A 13,954-nucleotide genomic window follows, 5' to 3' on the forward strand; every position below is an offset into this window, starting at 1 on the left:
TGCTACTGAAGTCAGTTGGCTGTTGCATGACAGGGCCCAATAGATAGATATTGTTTCATCCCCTCCAACTGTCTCAGTACTGTCTCTTAATGTCTGTCCCAGTCTTGTGTTTTCCTCACCTGTGAAGTATCACAGTATGTACTCATTGTTCCTCTGGTTTCTCTCTTTTTTTTTTTTTTTTACATGCAGTTGTGTCCCTCCAGTGTTCTTCACCTGGTGTCAGATTACCTCAGCCTTCAGGATGTCTGTGCCCTTCTCACCTCCAAAACAACTAAAAATAACCATACTGTTTTGGTTGAAATTTTCCAAAAAGAAAATTCAGCCTGACACAACCTGTACTGTCTGAAAACCTGAACAAAACCATTACAATCTTAAGCAGTAGAATAGATGGTTTCTTGCAGAATTCAGAGAAGTATTGGACAGCTTCTGCCCTTTTTTAACTTCCTTCTTTTTTTGGGACATGCGTATTTCTGTATAATGCAGTTTGAGTTTCTCAAATCTGCTATAATTCTTATTTAGCAAAACTTCACTGTGCCTGTTTTAAATGGCTACCTTGGTGGAAAATACTATAAATGTGGGTTTATTCATCTGGAAATACATTCTGAGTGTTTTGTGATACAAAGGTAAATGAAAATTCATGTAAATCGTGTTTTGTGTGAAAGTTCCTGGTACGTACATTGCAACTGTATTTGACCTGAGTTTTATAGTAATGGCCTTTGCTTTCATTCTTCCATTTTGCCCTCCCATGTTCAACCTCAAACTCAGTGATTTCTGAGGGGACTTTACCATTGACTTCAGTGGCATCTGATTGAATGTCTAAAAGCTCAGTGACAGACTGTGTTCCAAGACTAATAATGAGCCTGGGCTTTTTTTAAGCACTGTTTTCAGTAACAAGTTGTCAGTAATGTCAGGAACATACAGCTTGGGAGGAGGTCCCAAACGGATACTCTCCTCCCCATTCTGACTCTTCCCCTCCTGCTTTTTTTGGAGGCAAGGAAGGGCAGGCAGTCATTTGCTGTCTCACTGTCTGTGCCTCTAAAGTCAAGCACCATCAAGAGGAGTTCTTCACTGAGCTGTTTCTGGGATCTTGTGTTAGAGTCTTGATTTGAAAGGTAAGATTAAAGAGAAATGAATTTTCCATTTAGCGAAAGAACATGAGGCTTTGAGTTAAACTAGTCATTAAATAATCACTTTGAGGCCTGAGTTAAAAGGATGAGTTTTCTTAACATGCTTCCTAGAAAAAAACTTCTGAACATGATTTTTTTTTCATATTCTGAATATTCAAAATGATGATCCTGCCACTTCAAGCCAGTAGCCAGTGGTGTCCAATGGGTAGGTGTATTTTCCAAATAGGAAAACAGTATCAGAATATTGTTAAAGGAAAGATAAAATGTTGTGTGAATGCTATTATTTTATCGAAGATTTACTTCCTTGTACTTGGAATTTTGCTTATAATGTTAGGAAGGTTTATGTAAATGTACATTTATCACCTAGTGTTGAAAATACAAGGCAATTTTATACAATTATTTGTTATTAAGATATAAAAGATACTTGTTCTAAGCGAGGGGTAATATGTATACCAAGACTATTTTCAGTTATGTAAAATGTATTTGGATTCCTCTTATTAAAGATGTGAGGTATGTGCAGACCTAGTGAAGCCACAAAGACTTAAAACAGCAAAGAATTAATCCTGGTGATAAGCATTTAGAAGAAGTACGAAATGAATTGTTGTTCTTCTCTCCTATTCCTAATCGGTTGGTATTAGGAAATTAATTTACTTTAAAACAATTTTTATGGGGTTATTCTCCATCAAATGCTTATTGTGTTAGAATGAGCGTAGGAGTCAAAAGAGGCAGAATTATCGTTAGTCAATATTTTTGAAGCTGTTTCACCAGAAACAGTGCGTCAGGTAAGTAGGGTTTCTCTTCTGAGCCAGACTTTGATTTGAAAATTGTTGTTGGAGTCGATAGAGGAAATAAGGTGCCTTGCTGTGCCAGGAGTCCCATTGGAAGAATGAATACGTGCGTGTTAAAATCAAAGGTCTGTACACACATACCGTTTTGTTTAAATACTGTTTCTTTATCCCCATTTTTTTAGTTAACGCCTTTGTAGGTGCTGGCTGATGAGCTGCTTGCGGGCATCCAAAATGGTGTGGTTTCTCTTTTTTTCATGCGTTTCTCAAAATGAACGCATGCTTAAAAAACAGTGATTTTATGTGCTACTGTTAATTTTGAGGTTGATTCCTGCATGTCAGGAGACAGCAGAAGAGAACAATTAAGCTGTTTGGGTTGCTGAAGAAGATGAAGAATGTAAATCTCTACGGATTATATTAATTTGAAAATACTTGCATAAAATGGTACATGATGGTGAAGCATCATGGGTAACGTGTGGGTATGAAACATTCTCTTCTGAAAATTAGCAATCCTACAAAGAAGGGGAAAAACATTTTTAACTCATTGCAATGGAGTAAGAAATAAACATTTGTTACACAAAACATTATAAATGTTGTAGTAGATAACCCCCAACAAATAACAAAAAGGATAAATGGAGGAGCTATACTTAACAGGAAAAACATTAAATCTTACAGTAGTGCATCGTGGAAATTGTTGTTTAGTGATGTGTTTTTTTTTCTCCCATGAGCTGAACAATATCCTATTTTTAGTGGAAGGTCAACTTGAACTTTATTTGAACAGTCTCTGGTTCTGAATAGAGATAGGAACACTTTAAAAGTGATAACAAAGGGGAGGGCTTGAAGCCAAACCTTCTTAACCTATCATTACCAGCACAGGATAGCCATCCATGGAGGAACTGTAAGCCACTTAAAGAGAAAGGGGTGCTTGTTCAAGGGTCAAAGTGCATGCAATGAAAATAGCCCAGAGGTTCGTTCATATGTAAAATACATATATATATATTCTTTTTTTCAGACCCACTCTGTATTCTTTGGTAAAATATTCATGAAAACCTTCTCTTTTTGAATGAAATGGTGCCATTTGATGTCATGCTGCTTTCTTTTTTTCTGAAGTAGTTTCTGTTTTGGTATCTTAAACATTACAACTGTAGTTCTGAGACACAAAAATTCAGTTCGTGGAAAAATGTACCTTGGAAGGAAGTGTTAGGAATATAGGATTGTTAAAGTATCTATAAACCAAGAAGGAGTGTTTGGATTCTGTTCTCAGTGGTGTATATCCTCTAGAATTTCAGTGATATCAGGGGAATTATTTAGTTTACTGCTAATAAAATAGCAACACTGTCAAACCTGCAAGTTTCTATAGTGATAACCTCAGTGGAGGAGGTTTTCCTTGCTGAGGCTGTAGACTTGGGACCATAGCACACATTTCTGGATAGTTGTTGGTTGAAGTGTCTGGCATGACGCATGGTTGAGTCTGGCATGCTAGTGCAAAGCCAACTGCTGTGCAGCTGGTCAGACCATAGGATTCACACCTCTGCTGGAATGTCTCCTAGAGCTTGTCAGTGTGTTGCAACTGGCTGTGGGAGAGTGCATTCAACCAAGGCAGTAATTTTGATAGTATATTTAAGGGAGAAGAATGTGTTAGCTGATGTTACTAAGAATAAGAAATAATAGTGTCTGAGTAACTTTGACCTGAATATGGAAGAAGAAATTATATTCTTTAGATTTATATTACAAATTGTGGTCAGAAATGTTTTTTTTACTCTTGAGCCTCTTTTATTGGCCACAGTTAAAGTGGGAGTAAGGTGCTCTAGCGACTAGGGAGTTGCATCCCTGATTCTGCCATTGGCATTCTGTATGGTCATAAGCAAATAACTTTTCTTGGGGATTCTCTTTGCTTGACTTAAGTATTGAAAGATGACCTCTGCATGCAAAAGTGCTTTGATGGAATGCACTATATGAAAAGTAGTCATGACTGTTTCTCAAGGAAAAGAGCACATCCAGAATGTTACAATCCTGGGAAAAATCATAACTTGGTATCTTACTAGATGTCAGACATTTTGCAAGAGACATGTTCACTGACTGAGGTATAATGTGTTCCCCATCTCAAACATTTTTTTCTATAAACCTTAACTGAAGCTTTTCATACCATTAGTTCAGTCACAAGCTGTTCCTCACCATGTGGATTCTTCTGTATCCAGTAAGAACTAGGCCAATACTGCATTCTTTTTCTTGGTAGATTCATTTTAAGGGATGATGTATGATAATCTCTAGTTATTTATGCTGAGAACAATGTTGAAAAATTTGGTAGAAATCTTGTGTCCATTGGAATTCTGTTTTTCAGATGTAGTTGAAGTTGGCCAAAGGATTAAAAAGAATGAAACACAGAGGGGTGAAAAAATTTCACAATAAATACTTTATTTTATTTTATTTTATTTTATTTTATTTTATTTTATTTTTACCCTCAGCATTAAAAATATCTTTTGGCTACTTCATTGTAAATGTACCTCTAAATGCAAAGACTGTTAGTAGCCTTCAGGTAGTCAGTTCTTGCCACCTTCGTCAGTTCTCTGGCTATTCTTTTCTTTGTGCTGCCTTTGCTTTAGCAGATGTTTTTCCTGTTGCTAATGATAAGAAATGACAATCTGAAGTAGTTACGGTGTAACCTGACAGCTTCATATGGAAATCTGATTTGCCAGGTGCATTAAGGATTTTCTCCAGTGTTAAATGAATGATATTCTCCCCCAGTGTTGGAAGTATTGTTGCATTCTAGTGCGTGGTCTGGCCCTTGAAATACAGCAGGCATTAAAACAGGAAAGTCCATGCTATTATTTTGAAACACAACTTGTACATTTTAACAGAAAATTCCTGTGTTTCTGAATATCTTTTTTTTTTTCATGCATCAGCTAGAGGATTAAATAAAAATACAGCCACTGTTTTTGTTGCTGCTGTAAAACCTGATTTGTTCTTCCTATACTTTACTCTGTAGCAAAAGCTGATTACAAATTAAAAAAAAATGGTGTTTTCACCAATTGATGGAGCTATTACATAATAAATATGAATTAAAGATGAAACATTCTTTTAAATACTCTCAGCAATGAATCATGTCTTAGAAATCCTTGGGTGTGCTATGCACGTGTATCTTGTTCACAAATACTTATCTACCCTATAGGCCTGTGCATTTTATGAAATGGATAGGATAATATATTGTATGCCGGTGTTGAATAACATACAATGGGGGGAAAAGAAAACAAATTTGGTGCCAAGTGACTGGGTAAGAGCCTTATGAATCCTTTTGCTGTCCAGTTCAAAAGTCTGAGTCATTGCCTTGAGACAGAAGTTGGCGTACAACCAAAATGTATGGGGAAACAATAGCCATGCTTAAAATCGCAAGAAATAAGCACCAGAAGTATGAGTAATGGCATGTTTCATGTCATTTAATTGTTCAAATTTGTTTTTATTAAAAGGGTTTTTAACCTTTTTCTTTTTTTACATATTTCTGCACTCGAATATAGCTTTAAGGATGCCCATCCCCCTGCCACCCCTTCAGCAGCCGCTGTGTCGTGTCAGTCATCCTGAAATACACTGGAGAGCTTGTCAGGCAGTCCCTTGCAGATGCCTCAGAAGCCAAATAGTGAGCCAGACAGTTGCACTGAAGCTCCTAACACAAGGATATTTAATAGGCAGTTGCTTTAGTTCTGAATATGGACCGTTTGTATTCTAGGATAGGTGAGTGATGTGCTATTAGTTTTGTAATGACTTAGCAGGAAATGGGTTCTAAAGTTAACTTTTCCTAACTTGCAGAATATCTTTGGCTCTGCCTTCTGACACTGACTAGTTCATCTATGCCTGTATACAGTTTACTTACTACCTGCAGTTTTCAGACATTGTCTGTGTTCACATTATGTTGCAGGTTGATATAAACTTTCACTTGTCTTTGGAGTGTCTTTTTTTCTTACACCAGAACACTTGGCATTTCCAGTTTGGATGCCTCTGCTGACAAGACAAAATTCTTGTTTTAAGTTCGCAGCACTTGTAGAAGTGTGCAGGTGGTTGCTTTTCTGGCTGTTCAGAGACAGAACTGTATCTTGTGACACATGCTTAACATCCTAAGTGTTGTAAGAGCTGTTGGTCTACAGTGCTGAAATTGCCTACTGTAAAGGTTAATGTAACCAAGTGTGAGGTTATAGCAGACTTTTACCAAAATATCTTACAGTCTAGATCTGTGCTGTAGTTAGAGGGCATATAATATGGGAGTAGCTATATATTTCAAAAAAAATTTAATCATCTGTGTGTTATGACCTAAATTTCTTTGCTTTATGAAGACGTTGTGGAAGGTCAGATGTTTACTTTCTAAGTGGAAATGTCAGAGAAAAGCCACAGAATGATCTTTACTGCCTGCATATTTTTCTTTCTGTCTCATAGTATACTATATTTTAAAAAAAATACTGATTTACTAATATGATAAATAACACTAACGAAGAGATCGATAAGTTAAAGATACATGGTCAGAGTATCAATAAAAAGTTTGCACTCTTTACTGCATTTGCTTGCAAATTTATTTTCCTATTTTGGCTGCGTAAAGGAAGCATTAGAATTGTAGGGGGAGGAACAACTAGAATCAGGAATTGAGCCTTTTAAATAGATTATGCCTTAGAATATAATGAAAATTTCCAGAAAGCAACTTAAAAAAGCCATTGTTGAGTTGAAAAGCCAGCTGAGTGAGGACTGGAGCAAAGAATAAAAATATCTATGTTATGCAACATGCTATGTTTTAACAATCTAAAAACACAGAAGGTAAAGTCAAAGCATGTGGAGTTTTTTGTGATCCTCAAAAATGCAATTGGATTTGTAACATTTTGCAAATTTGAGACTGTTCAGTGGTAGGATGCTGGAGCAGAATGATCTTTAGTAAGAGGAAGTGACTATAATTAAACTGTACTTAATCTGCCAAATTTTATAAGAGGTCTGACCATCAGAGGTGATCTGTAGTGTAGGAAGATGCCCGGAGAGAAAAGGGGGGCAGCTCTTGCTGCAAGCAGCAAAGGTCTAACTTCTGAATTTTGAGTAGAGCAGCTGTTAATACCCTTCTACCAGTGACTTGAAGTCTCTACAAACTTAAAGCATGACTGTATGTGCAGAAAAAATAACCTGGCAATCATCTTGTGGTTTCTTCAAATCTCAGTAGAAGCATGAAATGCTGTCTATATCCAGTTCTTACTTGTCCCCTTGCAACTGATGCATATCTTGCCCAGAAAGAATTCACAACAATCAATATAATCCATTTGCAACTGTTGTGATGGATTTCAAAATGTACCCGTATTCTGGGAGGCTTGCGAAAATCATGTCAAAGATGGGGGTTGTGAACCAGCAATATCATATTTAAAACAAACGTTTCTTTGATGTGAGTAGAAGGGAGATTCATTGTAGTGGTTTAGAGGACCACTAAATTCATGAATTGCATATAGCAAGAAAAGACTTCTTTTTAAGGATATGGTTTGTTTGATGCAATCCTGTAGAATTTGGAGGAGAGTCTTTTATTGAATTAAATGGCCTTTTTATTCAGTGGTGAATGCCGCAGAAAAAACTTTCCAGCAGTGTGGGTGCTTCTTTGTTATATGGGCTGTACCAGCATGCTGACAGGTAGGTACAGAAATGACGTATGCTCTGTGTGCCAGTACTGCGACATCAACCAAAAGTGTATGCACTACCGTTGTATTACGGAAGAGACAAGTTAAACAGCTATTAAATAGGAATGCAAATACAGCAATCGAAGAGGAATGCAATATAAAGAAGCCAGGGAGTGTAGCAGGTATTATGAAACTTTTATCCTAAACAATGACTTTGTTTTTAAAACATATATTTTTAACGTTTCACATTCAAGATGTCCTTTTCTACGACTGAATGTTACTGAGTGATAAAGGTGATCTGAAGTATTTTAATGTTTGGGTACATGTGGGATAGTTAACTGCAGATTTGTGAAGCTGAAAGAACTGTTAAATTGAAAGGTGGAGTCACAAGCTACAGAAATGAGGATAACGTGCACACACAACCTACATTTTTATTCTCAGCACAGCTTTGTAGTCTTAGAAAGTCATCGTCAGTTTTCAAAAATTGTATTGCAATTAGAACTCAAAGAAACGAGCTGAGCTTTGAAACAATAAATGCAGTCCTAGCAGAAGAGAAGTATAAACAGATACCGTTAAGATTACTTTGTCAGGATGCCAGCCGAGGTAGTTGCCCACTATTTCTTGCCTGAATTTAGCTCTCCTTACAAAAAGTCAAGGCTGTGGCTGTGATAAGGATGAAATAAACAGAATATTTAGTCATGAGTCAAATTGTGCCCTAATGTCAGTGTTAATTTCAGTTCATTGAGAGACCAAATCTAGTTCTGTGACAGGATGAAAGTCTAGGAACGAATCACAGGCCCCGCTTTAGTGTGTAGCAAAACTTGCAGATGGCTGCAGCTTCATTAAAATGATTCAGTGGACTTGAAATAATTAATACGGATTAAAACTGGGTGCTGCTCAGATGCATTACCTGAGTGTAATGCCTTTGGCTTCAGCAATTTTGTGCTTGCCATATAGGGTTTCCAGGTGCAATTAATTGCTGGTTCACCTGTTACCGTTTTGTTATTGAAATGTTTCTAATGGAGCCAGAATCTGGATGCTTCCATGTAAGTAAGTAGTTATGCCCACTTTTTAATGGGGACTGGCTCTCACTGACAGTTTTTCAGGAGCAGTGTTAATTTATATAATCTGGTCTTATGCTCTGGAACAACCTATGAAGGGTTGAGGAGAAAGTGGTTACTTCTAAATATTAGAATGTAAGCATTTAGGAAATATTTTCCTGAATACAGATAATTGAAACCATGTAAGTGTTTTTCTAAACTAGTTCCAGTATTGGCCTCAGGGTATGCGTATACCATGTATTTTTACCAGTCAGATGCATGGTGCCATCGTATTTGAATAATAAAATTGATTTGCCCTAGAAAAAAAACAAAACCCACAACTTTTAAATTTTGACTGTGTCTTTCCTGGTCGCTTTTGTGTGGGCATCTTCTACTGTATAAGGTGACTCTGAAAATGGGACATAAACTATAGAGTGCAAAACAATTGTTTGTTGACTAATAGGTACAATAGAGAGCTAGGACTGGTAAGCCACCAAACAAAGCATTAATAATGCCTCTGTCCCCAGTGTTTTCAGTTGCCAGATGGTTACCAGTCAGATGGGAAATGGTTGGTTTCTGTTGTTTCTGTGCAGTGGACTGCTCCTTGGATATGGAGTTGTTCTCTTCCAGCTCTCCCTTTTTCACCCATCATGGAGCGGTTTCAGTTGGAAGGGATTAGTTCTAACTCCCCTGCCGTAGGCAGGGACCCATCCCACCAGACCAGGTGGTTCCAAGCCTCACCCAACCTGGCCTTAAACACTCCCAGGGATGGGGCATTCACAGTTTCTCTGGCCAACCTGGGTCAGTGCGTCACCACCCTCACAGTAAAGAATTTCCTTTGAATAACTAATCTAAATCTACCCTCTTTTAGTTTAAAGGTATTATCCCTTGTGCTATCACTGCACTTCCTGATAAAGAGTCCATCTCCATAAACTTTTAATGTCAATGCTTTTTCCTCTAGATTTATTGAGCTTTTAAATATTACCATTTTGACAACTACATGTGAGATTTTACTTTCTTCTTTTCAGTTTTCCATGTGAAAGTTTGAAAAGGTCTGTCAAATTAATAAAAAGTGTGTCCTTAAATGGATCCTAGATTAGGGATATGCCTTCTGATATCCCTCAAACGGTTCTGGATGCTGGACGTGTATGGGAAGACTGAACCATAGGAAATAGACAGGCTTGCATGTCCTCACTGTATAGCCTGGCCATGACAAGCATACTGAGCTGGATGGACTGTTATGCTGATCCAGTAAGATGTTTATTGTGTTGAATGTGCCTGGATGTATTTTGAGTTTAACTTCTGATGTCTTCTGCCTTTCCTGGTTCTCATTGGTCTGAAATACTGAAAACACTACTTGAACAAGGTCTGGAAACAAAGTATTTTGCTTTCTGGGAGCATTCCTTAGCCACCAGTGTCTACAGCTACACTGTGTTTTTAACCTGTTCCTGTCCTAGCTAAGTGGATAAATAAGTACTTTACACCGAGTAGAAAAGAATCAGCAGAAGATACTGAGTCATCCAGCTCAAATCCATTTCTAATGGTTGCAATGAGGTTGTGGGAATAAGAGGTGGGATTTGTATTCTTGGTGTACATACAACTTTATCCCATGAGATACACACTAGTATACAGTGTGTAGAGATACACACAGTTAGTCTGAGCTAGCAGAAGAGCTGCAGCCCCTTTGACTAGGAGACATCTGCGTTTCTGAAGTGGTGAATGATGGTGTGTGTGCAGGGTCAGTTCCCTTCAAACAGAAGGGTAAGTTGCTTTGGAGTCTCTTAAAACTGGGGGAGTAGTCTACCTACCGATTCTTTGGACAGAAAGAGAACCACAGATGCCAGCAATTTTGGTTTCCTTGTTTTTTGTTACAAGTGTCTAAGAACTAAATGTATAAAATATGGCCAAATGATTAGTGTTGACATTTCTAAAGTTCTCTTTTTCTGCAAATTTCTATGGAAGAAAGAGTAATTCTAGTCAACTTCATGTCAGGTTTTTGTTTTATATCTTTTGACTTGGAAATAGAAATAAAACTGAAAAATCAGTTCTTTGCATACTCTCAACTGATTGTGTGCAACTGAATTGTGGGGAACCTAGAGCCGCATCTTGTGTAGTTTACAGTAAAGCACTAAACTTAGTACTTGTGTATAACCATTACTGGGAATGGCGAAAACCTAATTTATCTCTACCATTAATGCTTTAATATATTGTTCGTACTATCTTGTTATCTCTGCAAGTGAAATGTGTATACCTATTATGAAATAATTTGGCACAATTCCTATACAATTTGGTATAGAAACCTTAAATCTACAGTGTTGTGTTAAATCAATGCTAGGTTCACCAGAAGGTGACAATATATCTTTTTAGCTTGCACAGACGAACTACCTTATTACTTTATTATACAGCATCAATGGTTCTAATAAGTCCTGCTTAAAAAGGACAGATATCCATTACTTGTGTGTTTGAAGTCTTTATTGGATAAAAAGGCTTTGCAGAGCTATGTTTTATGGGAACCTAAGTTGCTGGAAAATTCAGTCTTTTATTTCGGAGCAATAATTAGTTGCATTCCTACTAAAGCATGGTTATAATTCTTTGCTGGCACAAGCACAATTCACTGCAGCTAAAGGCCTCAACTAGGACCTGGTGAACTGAGTGAAAACCCTGAAATTAGCATCAGTGGGCTTTGGATCAAGCTCCTAATGAATGATTGATTCACTTTAAAGCCCTTACTTAGCTTTAATTCCATCTTACTGACTTCAGTTATAGGTTTTCTTGACTTAATCTGCCTTAACACTTTAAAAATATTTGCTATAACAGGTTATTTTATAACTAAATGTTTCACTTACTCCGGTCATTAATTACCAAGCCTTCTAGGAGCTGCTCTGTGTTTGTGTTCTCAAACTGTTTATTATGACCATTGTGATTGAACATGTGGAATAAGATATAGGTGTTGTAGACATAGCAGTAGTGTTTTTCTTCTGTGATAAATTCAGTAATGCAATTTTTGCAATAGATTTGCTAATGCAATGTATTGTTTTCTTTATAGCTCAATTTCATTTACTACTAGAGAATTTATATTGAAAGGACTTATAATGCATTACTCTCATAATTTTTAATACATAGTCAATTTAGAAATCTCAAAAGACAATTGTATATTTTTAAAATCTGTTATTTCAGTTTGTGCAAGTTTTTTTGTATTTTTTTCACAATTAGGAAGCAAGTAATAACAACCTTAATTGTATCTCTTGAAATCCTAAGCCAGTTGTGGAGCCAAATCTACTCCAGCAAGCAGTCTCTGGGTGCTGACAGAGGGCAATGAGCTGTTATGGCTAATAATTACTTATTGCATTTTTTTGCTTTGTACCTAGGTGAAATGTCAACAAAAGTGCCAAGCGTTAAACTGAAAATTGATCCTCAGGATCTGCACATCCAGACGTTTACAGTGGAAAAATTACTGGAACCATTGATAATTCAGGTATTTTAATACTGCAGAAAATAAGTTAGAAAATAAGAAGATAAGTGGGTTGCTTATAAGAAGATAAGTGGGTTGCTAAGTGTGTTCAGGCCTCTGCAGCAATATGTTACAGGGTAAGGAACAGAAAGGACCTCTTCTATTTTGAATATTCTTTTCATTTTACTTAGGGCAAACATGTTGAAGAACATGCTTCAATTAGTCAGTTACATGTATCACAAAGATACCAGACTATCACTGTCCTTCAGCTTTGCCAAGATGTTGCAGATCAAACTACTTGTCACAGCTGTACACTGCTTATTTAGTAGTCTTCTTCCTGGTGCCTCAGGGAATATTTACGTGGCAGTCATTGTTCTGGCTGCAGTTTGGGTAGGCACAAAAAAGTGTGACTTCACATTCAGATCTCTTATTCATTTGGTAATATGCAAAGAGTACTTCGTAGTTTTTCAGGTTGTGAAGATGTCCAGGTATAATGGCTATGAAATAGTTTCTGTGATTGGTTGATTAATATATTTCCAAGCTCATTGAGTAATGCCTGCTAAAGACAGTAACTTTTTATTAAACAGTATATGCTAATAAGCAACAACAGGAAAAACTTACTGGGAGAATGACTGTGTAAATAGAGCAAAGCCAGACTCGAGCATGTATTCTGGCTGTTCTTCTGTTTATAGACGTGTAAGAATTGGGAATGTGTAGTTTATTTAAGTATTTAAGTTTATTTAAGTATTTACCAAGTTTTCTGTTATTTCAGTTTTTTTCTAATTGCAACTTCCCTATTTAAAAAAGATTAAATCATCATTTTAATTAAGGTTAATACTGTTGTTGAACAAGTATTAAAGGAAAAGTATTTTTGTACAGCTCATTAATTGGCATGTTTTGATTGCACTCAGCAACCTTGTTTTATGGTAAATTTTTATTCCAGGAGTGCACTTCTTGTCATACACTGCTCTGGTATCTGTCATACATTGTTCTGGGAGCCAGTCCTCTGCATGCTGGTTCCCTGAGCTTGCCAAAGGGTTGTGATCAGATAGAGGTACTGTTGGATGATACAATCAAAGAGGCAGCATATAATGATACGATTGGAGGAAAGAAGAATATGGAGGTGAAAGATAAGTACAAGAAAATATAGAGTACATTTTGTGTGATGATGATTCTTATGTTGATTTGCAGTTCAACAGAAAGTTCATTTATTCTAGAAGTTCTCTGTACATGGTCTAAAAACTAGGAAAAGTAAAGAGGTGCTGATTGCGTTTTATAATGGATGTCCTAAGAAGAATTTCATTTAAAAAACAAACAATTCATTGAAATAAGTATCTCTTCACCAAAGCTGTATTTTCCTCATTTGAATCATTTGCCTTTGCCTATCTCTCTCATCCATTTTTTTTTCGTGATTGTCTCGGAAATTTCTTCTTTCATTTTTGACTTGATGTTCTTTTCCTTCCTTACTCAATTGTTCTTTCTGGAAAATTCTCTTTTTCAGAAAGTAACCTTTTCTTTTTATCGTTTCTTCAGTTTAAGCTTTTATTAACTGAGCTGCCTCTTACTCTTGTGTCTTCCTTTTATTTATTTTTGTATGGGTGTGATTGGCAGTGTTTAAAACCTCAGTAACAGCTCAGTGGTTTGTGGGAAGTTGTCAGGATGGGCCATTGTATGTGGATGAACTTTAAAATTTAGTTTGAGTGGTAGGCTTACAAGTCTTGATAGACTGCATTCTGAAACCATCTCTTAATGTGCTGCTAGGTCAGCCTGTGCTCAGGCAGCTGCAACGCTGGGCATTTTTACAAGAAATTAATAAATTTATATTTTGGCCTGAGTTTTGTTGGATCAAAGAAACACGATAAAACAAATACAGTCTCAGAACAACACAATAAACCATCTAATATATTAAAAAATAAATACTCTG

General features: G+C 36.6%; 1 protein-coding gene across 1 annotated transcript in view; it reads left to right on the forward strand.

The window, feature by feature from the left end:
* Positions 1–1,003: 1,003 nt before the first annotated feature.
* The window catches only part of CTNNA3 (catenin alpha 3), a 467,780-nt gene continuing 454,829 nt past the window's right edge, over positions 1,004–13,954 (forward strand). The window contains exons 1-2 of the mRNA XM_035543318.2: positions 1,004–1,112; positions 11,948–12,054. Coding sequence (XP_035399211.1) covers positions 11,953–12,054 — 102 coding nt within the window. The 5' untranslated portion in view covers positions 1,004–1,112; positions 11,948–11,952. The remainder of the gene's footprint in view (positions 1,113–11,947; positions 12,055–13,954) is intronic.

Source organism: Cygnus atratus, chromosome 7 (assembly GCF_013377495.2).
Source record: "Cygnus atratus isolate AKBS03 ecotype Queensland, Australia chromosome 7, CAtr_DNAZoo_HiC_assembly, whole genome shotgun sequence".
In the NCBI taxonomy this organism is placed as follows: domain Eukaryota; kingdom Metazoa; phylum Chordata; class Aves; order Anseriformes; family Anatidae; genus Cygnus; species Cygnus atratus.